Source organism: Papaver somniferum, unplaced genomic scaffold, assembly GCF_003573695.1.
Source record: "Papaver somniferum cultivar HN1 unplaced genomic scaffold, ASM357369v1 unplaced-scaffold_117, whole genome shotgun sequence".
NCBI lineage: Eukaryota > Viridiplantae > Streptophyta > Magnoliopsida > Ranunculales > Papaveraceae > Papaver > Papaver somniferum.
In genome coordinates, this window is record NW_020620714.1 from 7,347,743 (window position 1) to 7,365,459 (window position 17,717).

Here is a 17,717-nt window from a genome sequence, read left to right on the forward strand (position 1 = left end):
AAAGAAGGAATTAGGGTAGTCTTAGAAACTGGTAACGGTTCGAACCTAGATTTCCATCTATCAGTGTCTAACACAGGGGTAGAATCTAATAGAGCATTCACCTGTTCAATAGTGCTATCGTCGTCAAAATCTAAACCAAAATGGGATAGACAACTTTCTAATGGGTCTTCAGACAATATTTTTGGTAATGACTCATGAACTAAGGCTTCTATCATGTTCACCTCCTCAACACATGTGTCATCTAGCTCATGAGGTTGCTTATTGACATTAAAAATGTTCATCTCCATAGTTATATTACCAAAAGATAAACTCATCACACCATTTCGACAGTTAATGATCGCATTAGACGTAGATAAAAATGGGCGACCTAATACCAAAGGTATTTGGTTCTCTGGGTCAGGGACAGGTTGGGTATCTAGGACCACGAAATCTACTGGATAAATAATCTTATCGACCTCAATAAGAACATCCTCGATAACACCTCGAGGGATTTTAATAGACATATTAGCTAACATTAGTGTCATCTGAGTAGGTTTCATTTCACCAAATCCTAGCTGTAAGTATACATGAAATGACAGTAAGTTCACACTGGCTCCTAAGTCAAGTAAAGCTTTTTCTACCCGGAAGTTACCTATTGTGCAAGCAATGGTAGGAGAACCCGAGTCTTTGTATTTTGGAGTTGTGGTGTTCTGAATGATTGAACTTACGTGACTAGCTAAAAAGGCTTTCTTATGGACGCTAAGTTTTCGCTTTCGCGTACACATATCCTTAAGGAACTTGACATAAGCAGGAATTTTCCTAATTGCATATAATAAGGGAAAGTTTATGGTAACTTTCTTAAAAACCTCCATTATGTCATTAAAGTTTGATTCCTTCTTTGTTGGTACTAATAGTTGGGGCTCTAGGCCTAAAATCATACCTTTCAGGAACCCAATCCACATCATCAGTCTCTTCAGCTACTAGTTCTGAGAGGTGAGATCCTGAGGGGTGAACGACAGTATGTTCACTATCTGTAAGGTCCCAGGTTTCAGTTCATAGGGTGCCTCCGTTTCAGCTAAATTAATACACGAAGGACGGGTAGTCCTAGTTGGATTCAACAAAGCTTTCAAAGTTGCCATTTCTGGCGCTATCGAAGCAACAATGATTCTCTCCTCAGTCAAAGAACGTTCAAAAACAGACTCTTCAAAAGCCGAACTTTCTAGATTAAGGTAATCGAGACACTTCGAACTACTAGGTTTCTCTTTAACAAATCTACCTAGTGCGTCACTTTTACGTTCAGGCATACAATAAAACTTTTTAAATTGGAAGGGTAAGCAAAGACAGATCAAGGACGACTCAACCAAATCAAACCTATTGATTTCTAGCAAACAAAAAGCATGATGGTTCCACTTAGATTGTTTCTATACCATCTTCTAATCCTTCGAACGGGAATTCGTTGCAATTTAAGAAAACCCTTCTGGAATCAATACGAGTTAACGTAAGTTGAATAGAGGCCAGGGAAGCTTTGATACCCAAGGCCTCACCGGTATTACAAGGCGGCGCAGTCACGAATTCAACTTACAGAAACCGTCAAGAACTTAGAAGTATGCTTAAAAGAGTAACCAATATTTTTCGAATGACTTTCTTGTTAAGCTCGTTACCCTGTCGGTCTCGTTCTAGTAAAAATTTTAGGCTTAGGTTCGCGTAGGTTACGTGTTCCTAAAGCGGCAAGAAGATAACGACGATGAAATACGAACCCTTATCTTGTATGGCCAGGCCTTGCCCTTTACTAGAAAAATAAATGTCCGTATTCAGTCCTCAACATATATGCATACGAAGGAGTCCAGTAACTCGCTGACAGGGATTCGCGAGTGTTTAGAATCTTACCTCCCGTTTCAGACGGGGGATGAATTGGTTGTAGTCGACTCGGGCCACTGACTCCGATGTCTAGTGTACGAACCCAAGGTGCAGAGACAATATCGTAATTGTCCTCCTTCTCTGCAAACAGTTTATATTTAAAGTACCCTTCCGCAGGGTAATAAAAAAAAATGTCCCAAAGTCCAAAAGTCCAAAAGTCCAAAAGAAAATAAATAAAAATTACAAAAATAATAAACCCTAATACAGTTTTGTTTTTTCTTAATAAAATAAACAAACCCTAAACTAAAATTGTCTAAAATAAAATTTTCTTCTTTTCTGTTCTTTTTGCTTTAATCTTTAGCTCCAAGTCTTTATGAAATCACCAAACTCCTTGGCTCAATTTTCTTTATGATCCAGAACCTGTAGACACAAGATAAATACCCAAAAACATAAAAGAAGACAAAAATAATAAAAACAAAAAGAAAATAAAAAATAAAAATAAATCTAAAACCCTAAAAACAAGTCCGCGTCGGCGGCGCCAAAAATTGATGTAGTTTTTTTGTGGTAAATAAAGTTCTTTCAACTCACACTTGTGTAGACTTAATTTCAGACTTAATAATAGAAAAGAATAAAAATAAAGAAAATATATAAACGAGGTTTGTCACAATGTCGAGAGATTACTGAGACTCAGGATTCCACCAAACCTCATACCATGTGGTTCAAAAATCAATTCTTAGACAATTATAGCTCTTCTTTATTGACTCTAATTCTTTTCCATGGTAGATTTTAAAAAGATTAACTGTAAATCACTAGCATGATGCATCAAAAGCACTTAGACCAAGCATACATCATCGTACGAATTCACAACTAATTAAGAAAAATCATAAAACAATTAAATTAATGCAAAAAGTCATAAAAAGAATTAAATATAATTACCACGTATGAAATATGGCTTCCTCCGTCATCCCAGTGTTGGGGTTTAGCTTCTCATATCAAAAACATGCACAAAATAATAATCCATAGCTCAAGAAGGTGTTTTACTAAAGAAATATGGAGAAAAAGAACAAAACTGCGAAACTGCAACAGTTATAAACATTACAGATCGACTATTACGAAGGTGACAGATAAAATAAGACTGCTAATGTACGACTATTTTCTGTGTCGTATGATTACAACCTTCTTTTGCGACTGTCCTTAGCAGCATAAAGTTCTTCGTGTTCTTTTTCTTCCTGCAGCAGCAGGAAACTTTCTGCAGCTCCCTGGTCTTCTCTGCAACTATCCCCAAAGCCTCCGTACGACCCCCAAAGTCTCTCTCTTCTATGTTATGACTTCCTCTACCTTTTATATCCACCACAAGCCGATTAAAACTCAAAACTTCTTCTTTTTTTTCCGCCGGTCACGGTACTTTCCTTTTATTTTTCTCTTATATGCGGCTTCTAGCTCTTTCCAAACTCTCCAAAAACTATATGAAGATCAAAACGAATCTAACAAAATATATGGCTCCATTACTTCACGATATTTCCAAGAATAGAACCAACAGAATCTGAGTGAGTATTCTTCCCTGTTTTAACAAATCAACGTGTAATAATCATGTTTCTTCCGCGTCCAAGTCCATTAGCTAGCATCCATAATCCTAACAGGCCCATACCCACGTACTTCCACTAAAAATCCATGAGAGATTATCGTTCAAATCCAAACTGAGAAGTCACGGCTCTGTAAATTTGTTCCCGCCAAAATATGTTTAAATGGGGAAGAATAAGGGACGCCCCCTATCCTCTGATGGGGTATGAATAACAGGTGGGTGGCCCTTATCCAAATGTCCTCCGAGTTCTTTCCGACAACTTTTCGAGCCAATTTCGCCGCAAAATCTTATTTTTCCAAAAACACCTACAAAGACATAAAAAGCCAAAATAAATACAAAATCGAGCACTAACAATATATACAATTGAGATTATATCAGACACAAAAATATGTCTATCAAGTCTTAAATAATGCTAGAGAGGGTTTAGCTGTGAATGTGAGCCTTGAATCTGACCATACCGCATTGGTTAAGGATATCATTTCTAACAAAGAAGGTTGTTTATTATTCTTTTATACTTGTTATTCCTGAAAAAACATTCTCCTACAGCTTTAACATTCTGGTCTTCCTTCACAGAGGGTGAGAAGAAATATCTTGAGAAAATTGAAAGTCTACAGACATACTTAGCCGCTCGCAACTCTAAGTATCAGAGACTAAAGAAAATGCTGATTGTAACTGTGTCTAATAATAGCAAGGATATTATCCGAATTCCTGATGCGGCAATCAAGAAAATCTGTACTGATAATAATATTCCTTTTCAACTTATAAACTTGCTGAAGTTTCTCCCAACGAAACAGATTCAAAATATTAAGGTCTTATTTTTGCCTTTTCTTGTCATGACATCATCATAAAGAAATAAAATTGCTCATTCCATTCTTACTTTTGAGTTACATAACTCTAGTACATAGAATTCTTATTATATTTTTACCCATGAAGAAAAAAAGTTTTCTCGGATTACTCGCATGCTTCTTTCGCTTTCTGCATTTTCTTGAGTTCACAAATGTTTTCCAACACATTAATTCGCATAAGCTCTTCAGTCCCTGTCGTGCGATGATTTTCGCACAATTCATATTTCTTTAAGTATATTTGATTCCATAATTCAGTAGAGGCCTTTCCTTCCGTTTCATCTTCCAATTCATACATTCTGTTGCTAACAACTTTCTTAATCTTATATGGACCTTCCACACGTTTTTTGTGCTTTCATTACCTCTTTTCTGATGATGCGGTTTTTGCCTCAATACCATTCTCCTTCTTGAAATATAGATTCTCTATTTAGCTTGTTGTACTCTTTTGTGGAAGATTCTGTTACTGTATTACCGTTGTTAGCTTCTCCATCTTTAGATACAACATCAACCATTAGCCTTTCACCCCTTTGATTTTCTTTTATCTACCTCTTCCAATCTCTTCGCTTGCTTGCGTGTTCTTCACATTTGTCAACATTAATCTCCTGATAAGTTTTACTTTCAATCGGATCTCCTCTTATGATTCCAACACCTTAGGGCATAGGAAATTTGATGCACTGATGAAAAGTTGGAGCGACTGCTAGAATTCTATGGATACATGTTCTTCCAATCAAAGCATTATAGGGTGATTCTACGTCAACTACGCAAAATACGGTTTCTGATGATATGCTCTTCAAAGTAATTCGCATTGTTATCTATCCTTTTGGTTTATTTGTTGTACCATTGAAACCATAAATCTTATAAGTTGACGGAATTAATTCTTCATCTCTACCACCCATAGTCTTGTATGTTAAAATAGAATATCTAACGAACTTCCAGAATCTATTAATATTCTATTTATATCCCAGGTATTCGCATCATCCTCTTCATCTTCATTGACTTTAACTTTTGGATTTATTCCTAGTTTCACAACCAAAGGGCCTTCATGTGGTTCTCCTCCTCCTGGCATCTCTTTCTCGTTAAATGAAATCGGTTGTTTCTGCCAATCTCTCAAGGGTGTCACCTTTGCAAGGTTGAGTATTTCTCGTCCATCAGTATCTCTCGCATGAACTCGACTTAGGATATTATCATGAAAATCCTCTATACTTCTGAATGAATGTATTATCGAATTACAATATAAGTTATTCGCCTTCGCTCCTACTTCAATTAAGTATGTATTCCTTCTTTTATCTACACCTTGCGGGTACCCCTCTGGTGGTGGTGGTGCTGGTGGTGGTTGTACCAGGAAATTATTTAGTTTTCCCAGATCAATCATTCGCAGAATGATTTGCTTCACATTTCTACAATTGTTTGTAGTGTACCCATGGAAGTGATGATATGCAAAAAATTCTCTACTTCTTGTTCCTGGTGGTAGTTCATCTCCCACATTATGCGGTTCTGGAATGTCTTTAATTAAGATTACAACTTCCTAGATTTTGTCTATTCCAGTATTTAGATGTGGCATCTTTATCTGCTCCCAAACCACTATACCAGTTCCTTGACGTCGATTATAATATGGTTGTTGGCCTCCATAACCTTCAGGATGGTTATCCATTCTTTGAATCTTATTTTTTCCTCCACGATTTTGAAATTTGTTTTCTTAGTACTCTCTCTTGAACTCCTCTTGACCTCTGCTACCCATGACTACCATCTTTTACCCTTCCTCTTGGTATTCCACCAGCTTTTTCTTTCCTTGACTTCCTTAGGATGTGCTTGCAACAACATTTGTTGTTCTTGGAAGTAAACTTGCATTCCCCTCATTTGCATTTGACATCGCAACTGGATAAGACTCCATATCTCTTTGTTTTTCCTCTAGAGCTATATACTCTTCTTGAAATTCGCGCAACTCTGCCATAGTTATAATGTCTTTTGTCCTGAAGATCTGCGTATATAATAAATCCGTAGGAAAAATAGCATTGACGAAGGCTAATATAATATTTCGTTCATCTACTAGTCTTGCCATTTCGCTACACATGGCTCTCCAACGCATGGTTAAATGACGCAAACTCTCATTGATCCTCCTGCGTAAACCGAACACCTTTTCAATTCCTGGACGTGACATATTATTGCTGATATATTGTCCCAAAAAGACGTTCTGTAGATGATGAAATGATCTAATAATTCCCACTGGCAACACTTCAAACCATTGCAAAGCTTCTCTTGTGAAACTCACTGGAAAATGTTTACATAATACCGCATCATTTTCTTCCCATTGTAATAAATATTGTCTATAGGCTTTTATGTGCTGTACCGTGCATTTACTTCCATCAAATATGTTAGTGAATATTGGTAGGTTACATTTGGGTGGTACCGTTGTGAGTTGTATTTGTCTCGAAAAAGGTGTTTTTTCCGTTTCCTCTATTGCTTCCTCCAATTGTCAACGTCCACCATCTCTTCGCGCCGTCATCAGTTCTCTTAGCTCCGCCATCTCTTTAAGGATTTGTTCGCTCATAGTTTGGTCTAAATCCTGTCGCATAGGTCTTTTTAATCTTTATTGCCTCGTTCTATTTTCATGAGCATTCTGATGCATAGCCTCCTCTCTTCTTATCCTTCACCTATCTCTTTCATCTCTTGCACGTGTAGCTTCATCTTCACGTTCATATTGATCTCTCAACATTTCTGGAAGAGAACACTCAAGGCCTGGAAATAACCTCCCCTAATCCTTCAAAATGGTATACTAGAAGGTCCAAAAGTTCAGGTAAGAAAAGCAATCAGAATGCGCAAATTCCAGTTTGTGATTTGAACCCTTTTTGTGTATTGGAGACAGAAAGTGGAAATGAGAATACTAAAGAGGATGAACCTCCAATTAACTCGGTTATGGAGGAGAATTCAGGTGCTCTTTCTACTGATGAAGAAGAATCCAGTGGTGAATCGGAATATGAAACAAATTTTGAAGAGATGGAAGTAGAGAAAGTTAAGAATTTAGCGGTCAAAGATACTACAAAAACAAAAACAATGGAGGAAATATGCCAGGGAAGACCTCTTAGTGATGCTGAACCTGTAGAAAAGCTAATTCACTTCACTCAGTCTGGTGTTTTAAAGAGCAAACCTGAAGAGTACAAGCACATTCTTAAAGGCATCGTCAAATATTACAACAGTTCGAGATCTTCTAAAACAGAAAAAGAGCAAGCAAAGATCTTCTGGCCGGGAGTCTCTGGCAGTGAAGATTTGGGCAGGGGAAAGAGAACCCCTACAAAGATAAAGAAATAGTTCGATCTTTCTCTAGATTCACTAAGTTTGTAGGAACACAATCGTAGTCTAGCAATGTAGTTAGATATGTATTTGTTTTTCCTTTGTGGATGGGTGGCATTTGTTTCTAATGTTCCCTCTTGTTTGGAATGTTGTTGCTCCTCTCTTGTATGCGCTTAGGCGCCTCCTCTCTGTACGCTTTTTTTTTTCTTTGACAATAAGATTTTACCCCTTTACTTCAAAAAAAAAAGTGAAATTAATTTGGATGACATGCGCTGAGTTGTCGATACTTAATGGATAATTTCATGCAATGTGTATGTTTAGCAGAGGTAGATCTATAACATGCATCGAGTTGTAAATACTTAATGGATAATTTCATACAATGTTTATGTTTAGCAGAGGTGAGATCTCTAACCGGTGTCTAGTTGTCGATACTTAATGGACATAGTTTCTTACAAAGTTTTTGTTTATGTTTCGTATTGAGTTTGAGTTATCGATGTCTAGTTGCAGGAAATCCTACAACCACATCCATATAGTAATCTATGCGATAATCTAAGTAATCATAGAAAGAATACTGATCAAAAAAAAAAAAGAACAAAGAATGAAATGTAGATTGATATATGAAATGATTAATTTAAGTTCATCAGATAAATGAAATACACTGAAAGTGTTATTCCATTGATGTGCTAGTATCCCATAACTTGGATTATATGATTGTACCAAGAACCCTAAACTCAAACAAATAGCCTAACAAAAAAAACTGAGGAAGTATTGTATCGTTTTGTTCTTCGAATTACATCTGTGTATCCAAATCGTTCTAAGAATCTAGTAAATCCAATCTCTTGGATCATAACCATGTATATAGATGGGAAAGTGTATAAGATTACAAAATATCCATGATTTATTATTATTGATTTATGAACTCAAGACTTTAGGTAATCCAAAACAATTGTATTGTTGATCCTCGAAATGCATCCCTGCAGAATCTAGTTTCCCCTCTCTTGGATCACATCCATTCTTTCCCAGCCCAAACTTTCTTCCCGTTTATAGTCATCGGTGCTATTTCTCTTCCTTCCATGATTTCAAGGACGGGGATATCAGAATACAAGACAACGGATGCCCATAATGGCTGCTCATCGTCAGGAACTTGCTGCATCGTAACTTGCAGGATACAGCCCTCGCCAAAAGATCTGCAGTGCAAAGTGAATTAATTTGGTGATAACATATAGTAGTATAAGAACGTACGCATATATATATATATATATATATATATATATATATATATAATCTACGCAAATTAATTTGTCGAATAAGATTACCTCTCTAGAAAACCTTCGAGTTCTCTTTGTTGAACGGGATTTTCTCGATCAAACGTAAAGAATATTGAACGCTTGATATCTGAAAGACGTTCTTCCTCAACGGGCAGTGTGTGATTTGGAAGATTCATCGGTACGGATGATGCAGAACCACCAGTATACATCATCCTTGAAGGCTTAAAGACGTGATACATTCCGATGAGGACACCATCAGCTCTCTTCAAACCATATAGTGGTTTGCATTGAAAAACAGAATGATATACCGAGGGTCCGCCAACAACAGGCGCTTCCTGTTGCGGGTAGTGATAAGGATACACATGGCAATCATGTTGATCTGGTATCAAAGGCTGAATATTCAACTGGGCAAAGCTCATGCCAGAAACTTCTTGGATGATGTCATCAAAAGCGGTGACAAATGATTCGAAAACTCTATGATTCACTTTTGCTAACAGATCCATCCTGTAATTATATACCAGTAACAAATTTATTGGTTTTCCACCCATAAACTCTTCAGTTAATGGCATATCAGACTCACTTACGGGTGCAGGCGGGGTAACTGACTGAAGCCATCGAAAACAGAGTACTGCTTCATCCAGGATCATGTTTACCACCATATCATGGGTTCTTAGGAGCTTCTGAATAAGATTTGGAAACCCCATTCCTTCCAGGGAAATCCATAGTGCGATGGCATATATGCATGCCACTAAATCCATACCGCTGTTAACTACCATCTGTCTATATAACGCTCTGCCATCTAGATAGAAGTTTCTGATATCTTCTGCGGTAACATTATCAGCCATTAAGAAGATAGCAGAAGAGATTGAGATATTGATGAAATGATGGATGGATGGATAACAGATTTCCTGAACGGGATGATGATGAGTAAGGCAGGTAAGGCTAAATGTTGTGGAATTGGTGTTTGGGGTTTGGTCCTTCTTATAGGCTAAATCTTGAAGATTACTCTTTTAACCAGTAATTAATTTCTTATGTGCCAAATTCATCGTCTCTTTTTCTTCTTATTTCTATCAAATGATCAAGTGAATGAATTGAAGACAGAAATTAATGTAATAAGGAAAGTTGATTAATTAGGGATAATGATCAAAAAATATGTGTATTAAGACTCTTAATATTTATGTACAGTTTGCAAAGAGCGTACCACCAAATTATATTGATAAATTTGGAGATTCTAATATTTATTCGAGACACTAAAATGGATTCTCATAAATAGATGACCGTTTTGTGTTTAAGAGAAATTAATATGGACGACGGATATTCTTATCAACAACAAAATGGTAATGACAGGCATCGTAATAACTGCAGAAAAATATTAATGTTTGGCAGAGATGAGATCTATCACACATGTTGAGTTGTGCATACTTAATACTGCGATAACATTTAATATTGGTGAAAATTAGTATAACTGCAGAAAAATGGGTTATTTGTCCAAATATTTTTAAAACATAGTTCAAATGGATGAGTAAAAATTAGTATGGGTGAAATGGACAAAAAAAATTAGCAAGGATGAAATTGGATTCATCCTGGCTTAAACTTAAAAAATAGTGAGGATGAAACTGGATGCATCCTATGTAAATTAAAAAATAAGAAAAAATATTTGAAAATTGGCAGGATGAAACTGTTTACATCCTGGCTATTTTTACATTTTTTTCCATTTAAACAGTATCAAAATCTAAGAGTCCTTTTCACCCAGGAATTATTGGTTTTGGTCATTTTAACCAATTTTGTGTGAAATCTTCGCATTAAGTTGTCCGTTGTTGATTGTACCTTGCATGGTCGCATCAAACGAGCTAACTATCCATGTAAATGCTATTGGTATCTACTTGGAAATGAATTATTATCGTAAATAATTTGAAATCCACTGCGTAGTCGTAAAACATGACACACCACCTATCAGTGTGTGAAGATATACCATATACCATTGGGAGTATGCCCGTAGAAATAGAACCACTGCTCTAAAATTAGACTTAAAAAACTAGCTAGGCACCATTTTTGTGGAGTAAGTTAAGTCGGTTTTAGGAAACCGAAGGAATATATATTTCCTATATATATTACAGAAAATGGGTCATTTGTCCAAATATTTTTAAATCACGGTTCAAATGGACGAGTAAAAAATATTTTGGGTGAAATGGCCAAAAAAAATAGGAAGGATGAAACTGGATTCATCCTAGCCTAAATTTAAGAAATAGCAAGGATGAAATTGGATACATCCTGTGTAAATTAAAAATAAGAAAAAATATTTGAAAATGGACACGATGAAACTGGTTATATCCTGCCTATTTTTACATTTTTATCCATTTAAACAATATCAAAATCTAACTGTCCATTTCACCCAGAAATTGTTGATTTTGATCTTTTTAACCAATTTTGTGTATATATTATAACTCGGGTTATTTTACTCGACCTATATATACCCCGGTTTACCATTCAATCACTCATCACGTCTTTGTCCTCAACTCAACTTTCTCCTTTTAACGAAATTTCATCTAAGAGATATTTTAGATAATTCTCGAGATCGCTCTCTCATTCAGATCGGGTTTCTTGCTTTTCGTTGTTAAATATGGCGAAGATTGAACTATATAGAAGCTCTACAATCGGAATGTGATCGAAACTCTTAACGAGATGGTTTTTAGTGAAACTCTTAGTCCCCAACTTGCTATTCAAGTTCTTCTCCAATTTGATAGATCTATGCTTCAAGCTTTGAGAACTCAAGTTATGAGCAAAGTCACAATCAAAGGACATCTTCATTAATTAATTAATATTAATAATATGATTTTAGGTGATTTGTCTCTCGCGTGATTAAAAGCTGAACAAAGCTCTCTTTTGAGAGCTTATGGCCCCATCAGAGTGTATCTCAGCCAATAGGAGTCTCCGGATTTTTAACACCACTAATATTTTGTCCAATAACACCGAGAGCTTATTTTACAACGTATAAAGTCTTTATTCCAAACCTAATTTGTAATTTTCCGGCTTATTTTTTCTTTTTTCGCCGTTTCATCTTCTTATGATATGTTCTGAATCGATGTATTCTTCTTTCACAGGTGATAAAACATGGATGCGGTAGGGATGTTTGATTAAAGGTTTATGGGTTCTAAACATGTGTGAGTTAGGGTTTATTCCTTTTCTCTAATTCTATTTTTGATGTCTTAAGTTTTATTTATTCTAAACCTGTTTATATCCAGCTTGATACAATTGTGGTTAAAATCCTCTGTAATTTTTAGAGCCTAACCCGAACCCTATTCTTCATTGTGATTTCTTCTTAATTTTGTATGTTTTTCTTTAAATTATTGATTTTGTTCCAAGTATTTTCCATTGTGTTTTATTTTGTAGATGGAATTTTTATCTGTTTATCCGGTTTTTGAATCTCTGTATTTTTCAACACGAATTCAGTTCTCTTATGTTTTGATTTAGTTATTGATGTTATTGACTGAGAATTTTTATTTTGATACGACTTAACTACTTTCAAGATGTTTCCCAGTTCTTGGACGTCTTTAACTAAGCATGAAACAACTGACGAGAAAGACATATAATCTTTAAAACTTGATTCCATAGCTTCTTCGTTTGGCTTATTAATTGTCTATTTTTTCTTCGGTTTTAAGCAATTTGAGTCATACCTAATTCAACAATGTCATTGGTAGTTCACAACACTGAGTTGGTGAAGATCAAGATACTGTTGGATTCTACTATTAGGGAAATCAAACTATTTTCCAAATTCTCAGTTGTTTACAAGTTAGATAGGCATCATGGGATCACTGATTATATGCATAATTAACTCAGATTAATTTTATGTATCCAATATAATCAGTGTTTACTTTAGTTTCCGCAGTTTCTAAATTGGATTTTCATTAATTGATTCGCTCATTCTAACCTTTGTATGGCCTGTTGTTTGTAGGAAAGGGAAGGATAAAAATCAATCTGTTCTCATAGGTTGTTTGGATTTATGAGAAAGTTGTATATGCAGCTCATTGTAGGAGCTTGAAGCACTTGCTACCTATCTATACAAACTGGAGGGCATATTCTTATTTGCTGGTTCAAATCGGCATCAATATACCTTTTGATTCAAAACTGTCACTGTAGTAACTCGAATGCTTGCTACCTATATGCTCAAAATGTGAGGTATATCCTTTTTTCAATGGGTGATTTTACAATGATTACACCCATGAAATTTGAATTGTATTCTTAACATATTTGTTTACTTATGTTCATATTTTTGAGCTGTAATTATGAAATTACTGGGTGTTGTGAATAAATCCAGACGAAAACAATGAGAAGCAGTGTTATTAGCAGAGAACATGTCTAAAAGAAAGGTATAACTGTTACCTGTTTAAATTTGAAATTATACCGTTCGAAATATAGAAAGTCGTTTTTGGTTTGGTATAGTTGTTAATCTAATGTAGTTTTGTCTAAAATGTTTAGGTGGAACCACCAACAGTTGCACCATATATTATTTCATATTGGTTGTAACTTTGTTTTTAGTCCCTAGGTTTTACATGGAAGAGATAAAAATATAGTAGGGACTAGGGATGGGATCTAGAATTGTAACACGATTATCTTCTGTTGATGTAGTTTCATATGTAATATGCACTGATTAGAGGCTTGACCCATTAGCACACATCCGACAATGAACCATAGGGAAAAGAACAAAAATATTTAGAAATTAGAAACATAGGTAACCCTTCATATGAGGACTACTCATTAGTAGAAAACAATAAACATAGGAAAACAACAAAACAACTTCAAACTCATGCTCCTTTTGGCCATGTTGAATATTTCGACCAACAAATAATTTGACACAAAAATGTTGTTGGAGTACTTTCACTTCACATGTGCACTTTTAGTGATTACCAATACTAATTAGTTCATATATATTTTTCATGTTTCTTTTGAATATGTGTTAGCTCTTACCTTGAAAGTTTGCATGACTACATTGTTGTTGTTCTCATACCATCGATTGTTCCACCATGTACAATGTTAAGTAAATTGAATCTTGGTAAATGTTTGAAAGTGGTCTTAGAATACTTTCATTTCAGATATATAAGTATCTAACCTTGATGTTTTGGCTTTTAAGTTCCGTATGTCAACATCGATGGTGTTCACATGCCATTGATAATGTATCATTATGAATGTTTGCAACTTATGTGCTCTCTCTTTTCAAGGAGAGATAAGAAGAAAGGATACCACTATTGTTATATTCAAATCAATTATGAATACTTAATGTCCAGATTGTTTAGATGTCAGTTTCCTTCGATTATATTTTCATCAATGTTCGAGTCTAAAACAAGTTTATATGCTTCTAGTTTGCTTTTTCAGTGTGGAGTACAATTCTGAAAAAAGATGAATTACAAAGTTCAGAGAAGAACAAATCTATGGACACAATGAGAACTTATAGTTGTGGTTTGATATATCAATTTACATCGTTTGTAGGGTGTGATGATGCGGACTCACAAATTCAAAATCCCCAAACAAAATTAAGCATGGGTTTGGGAAGTCAAAAAGTGGGAATGGAAATACCAAACTGGGAACTAAAATTGGAACAATGTTTAAGAAAAAGGCAATTTTAGAATTGTTTAACATTTAGAGCTATTCCCGCAAGTGTTTGATAATATCTGTTTGAAATCATACTCAGAGTTATTTTGGTGCCGGATACATAAGAATGATTTTTACGTTCCAAAAGATTACGCAAAAGAATGAAAAATGAAAAAGCCATGACTAAAACATTACGCAAAAGATTAAAACTACGGTGATCTGAGATGGGATTAACGATTAACTAGAGTTCCTACAAGAATTTAATTTACCATTTATGGAAACAGTTGTTGAGTTGTAGTAGTAGTTAGTACCAAAAGTACAGTTTGTTGAAGTTCCAATTTGTGTTTCTGTTCGGATGACGTTAAGTTGTAAAAGCTTCATATACAGAGGTTAAGGGTGGTCATTCCATAACCTTGAAGCTCTTGTGCCATTCTTTTATCTTTATTAATGCAATGTTATTTTATTCGAGTCAACCGATCTATCTCATAGTTATACCACATATTATTCTTGAGCAAAAGAACCAGTGATCAAGGAACCACAGGTGACCAGTTCTCCCAAAAAATTGATTTGGGACAACCAGTTTGGGCCCGTGCAAAGCACGGGCGTGCAACTAGTACCTATAATTTCTATAACGATGTATGGACATTAATCTTGAAAGATGCCGTGTTCAAGAATGAGGAGGGCGAAAAGAATGTCGGCACGGCTAAAATTGTTTCATACGACTCCAAGTTACATATTGGGTTTATTAGTTAATTAATGGCTTATGTTACCAAACTATTGCAGTATGCGAGACCGATAAGGGACATAGTACGATGAAAATACAGAGAGTATGGTTTCTACTTTGGCTAATAATTTATGAAACATGGCTTTGTTTCTTCATAACAGTATTCCGAAGAATAATAGTATCGGACTTTCACAATCAATGAAAGAGTGAGAACATAACACTGGCAATCACAAAGAAGCACATTACAGAGCGAAACACCTTTCACTTTCACCTAGTATTAACCATCGAGGATTTACAAAAAATTCCTAGAAAACACAAATACCATCCACCATGCTATTTGTAGGCATGGATCTAATTTATTGATGCAAACGGGAACACACAATACGATATTTTGGTGGCTTATATAGTAGAGCCACCACATTTGATATTACTTAACACTGGATAAACATACTCTTCCATGTATAAGCGTCACAGCTACGGGAATCACCGCGGAGTATAAACTGAGATGCACCCTCGCAATTAGATTGCCAATACATGGCAGCACTTTGACCTCCGTAGCTAAATTCGTAACCACCTCGTAGATTAATGTTTGAGCACCCACATTTCAAATGCCTTTCAGCACGATTGTTGCAGCCTGGTCCAGCCCATACTGTAATAGTACTTGCATTTGCCAATTCACTTACCATGGCCATGAGGATCAAAACCGTGACTAGTATAGACAACGAGCTCTTGTTTGTTGCCATAGTTCAGATTGGATTGCCTTTAGAAAAGAGAAACAAAATCTAAACGGAAGGAAATAAAAATTGAAGAATTTGTTTTAGGATTTCTCAAAGTTGTGTGTTTCAATATCTATGATTCAATGCCTTTATTTATAGGTGAAAGTTAAGGAATGCCTCGTTGGGATATTAATGGTGGTTGGAGGATGGGAACCTAGTGGATATTTTTTGATGTGTATTATCAAGACAGACAGCCATTATAATGCGTGTAAGCAGTTCTTATCTTATGGTTCTTGTCCTTACTGGACCAAGTGGGGATGGGGGATGAGGGGGGTGTTACATGAAGAATATCAGCAACATCCTTCGGTATCAGTTTCAAATTTTAGGTACACTACAATGTTTGGAAATTGTAGAGTACTTAAATCAAACTCCTCGACCCAAACATATCAAAAATGAAACCCCTTTTGAGAATCGTTGCTCGATGATCCGTTTACTACACTAGTGATCCGTGTTTTAAACCATTTACTAGACGTGTTTTAAACCATTTACTACACTAGTGATCCGATTTTTCAGTGTATTCATTTTTGTTGAGGAAAAAGAAAGAAAAAAAAATCTCCTATTGAGTTTGACAAATTTTGGTCGAAGTATCCACGTGAACCCATGCATTGCCCATGCTATAATATTACGGTGCTAAGAGAATAACCTTAGTTGATTGGCTTGCGGATGTAGACCCTAGCTACATGACAAAAAAAGGTCATGAAATAGTAATTGGGAGTTATCCTTTATCGCACTTTTTTAAAAATGGCTAAACTATCCCCAAATCATTAGTGTTAATTGATTGTTAATTAGTTTAGTTAGATTAAAATCAGATTTAGGGATAAAATATTGATAAAAGAAAAATTGTGTTTTTGTGTTGTGGAGAGGAAGAAATTGAGTTTTGGGGGGAAAATTTAGGATTATTTGAAATGAGTGATTCCAGTGGAGGAATCCTATTGCTCAAGATGAAGGAACCAATCCTCAAAATGAAGAAGCCGAAGCTCAAAACAATCAGGTAAACTTCTTATACTCTTCAAATTCTATGAATGATGCTCCAAGTGGTCGATTCATGTACACTATGCAACTACTCGGAGTGAAGGTCGTTAAGTTGAGAGGGTAATAAACGACCGACTCTAAGAAGTCGTCAATTACTTGACACAACCTTTGACGACTCGAACCTGCAACTTTTGCAGGTTATGAAAAATCGTCAGCCAAGTGTGATATAATTGATGACTCCAGCTAGTTAGGTCACACAGAGTCGTTAACTTAATACGTTTAGAACCCAACGACTCTATCAGTATTTGGGACAGAGAGGTGGTTCTGCATAAGACAGAGTCGTTCGTATTTAAAAAGGGTCGTCGAGAAGAATCGTTAACGATTTAGAAATTCCTGGACGATACTATTCTAGAGCAGAAAACCAGGTTTAGGGTCGTTATCTACTACACCCTAGTGGTTAACGATTTTTCGTCAATTCAATATGCATATAAAAAATCGTTAAGCAATAAAAAACCGTGGTTAACGACCCTGGAACTGTAACGACAATTTGGCAGTTGAAAACCTATTTTTCAATCAACAAATCAAATTAAACACAAACCCAACTTAGATTAGGGCGTTTTAGTTCATTTACGACGATGAATCGGTGAGAATTTCTTTTTCTCAAAAGTTGTTAATGGAATGGGAGACAGTGAGAGGGAGGGAGCGGAGGAGAAGAAGAATGGGAGGAGAAGAAGTTTTGATTGAAATGAAGATTGGGGGTGGAGGTTAGTGGTTAATGAGATTTTTAGGATAGTTATTAGAGAAGGCTAAATTGATATTTTCACGAGCATTTTGGAAGCCCTC

At 35.7% G+C, this 17,717-nt stretch overlaps 2 protein-coding genes and 1 pseudogene across 2 annotated transcripts; 1 reads left to right on the forward strand and 2 right to left on the reverse strand.

The window, feature by feature from the left end:
• Window positions 1–8,551: 8,551 nt before the first annotated feature.
• Window positions 8,552–9,661, reverse strand: LOC113329747. Its single transcript, XM_026576584.1, has 2 exons — window positions 8,865–9,661; window positions 8,552–8,735 (listed from the first exon to the last, which is right to left on the reverse strand). Exons 1-2 carry the CDS (start codon window positions 9,659–9,661, stop codon window positions 8,552–8,554), a joined length of 981 nt encoding a protein of 326 aa, XP_026432369.1.
• A 1,775-nt stretch (window positions 9,662–11,436) lies between these two features.
• Window positions 11,437–15,155, forward strand: LOC113329748 (annotated as a pseudogene).
• Window positions 15,156–15,557: 402 nt separating this feature from the next.
• Window positions 15,558–15,869, reverse strand: LOC113329749 (antimicrobial peptide 1-like). The gene has a single exon (XM_026576586.1). The coding sequence runs from the start codon at window positions 15,867–15,869 to the stop codon at window positions 15,558–15,560; it is 312 nt and encodes a 103-aa protein (XP_026432371.1).
• Window positions 15,870–17,717: the final 1,848 nt, after the last annotated feature.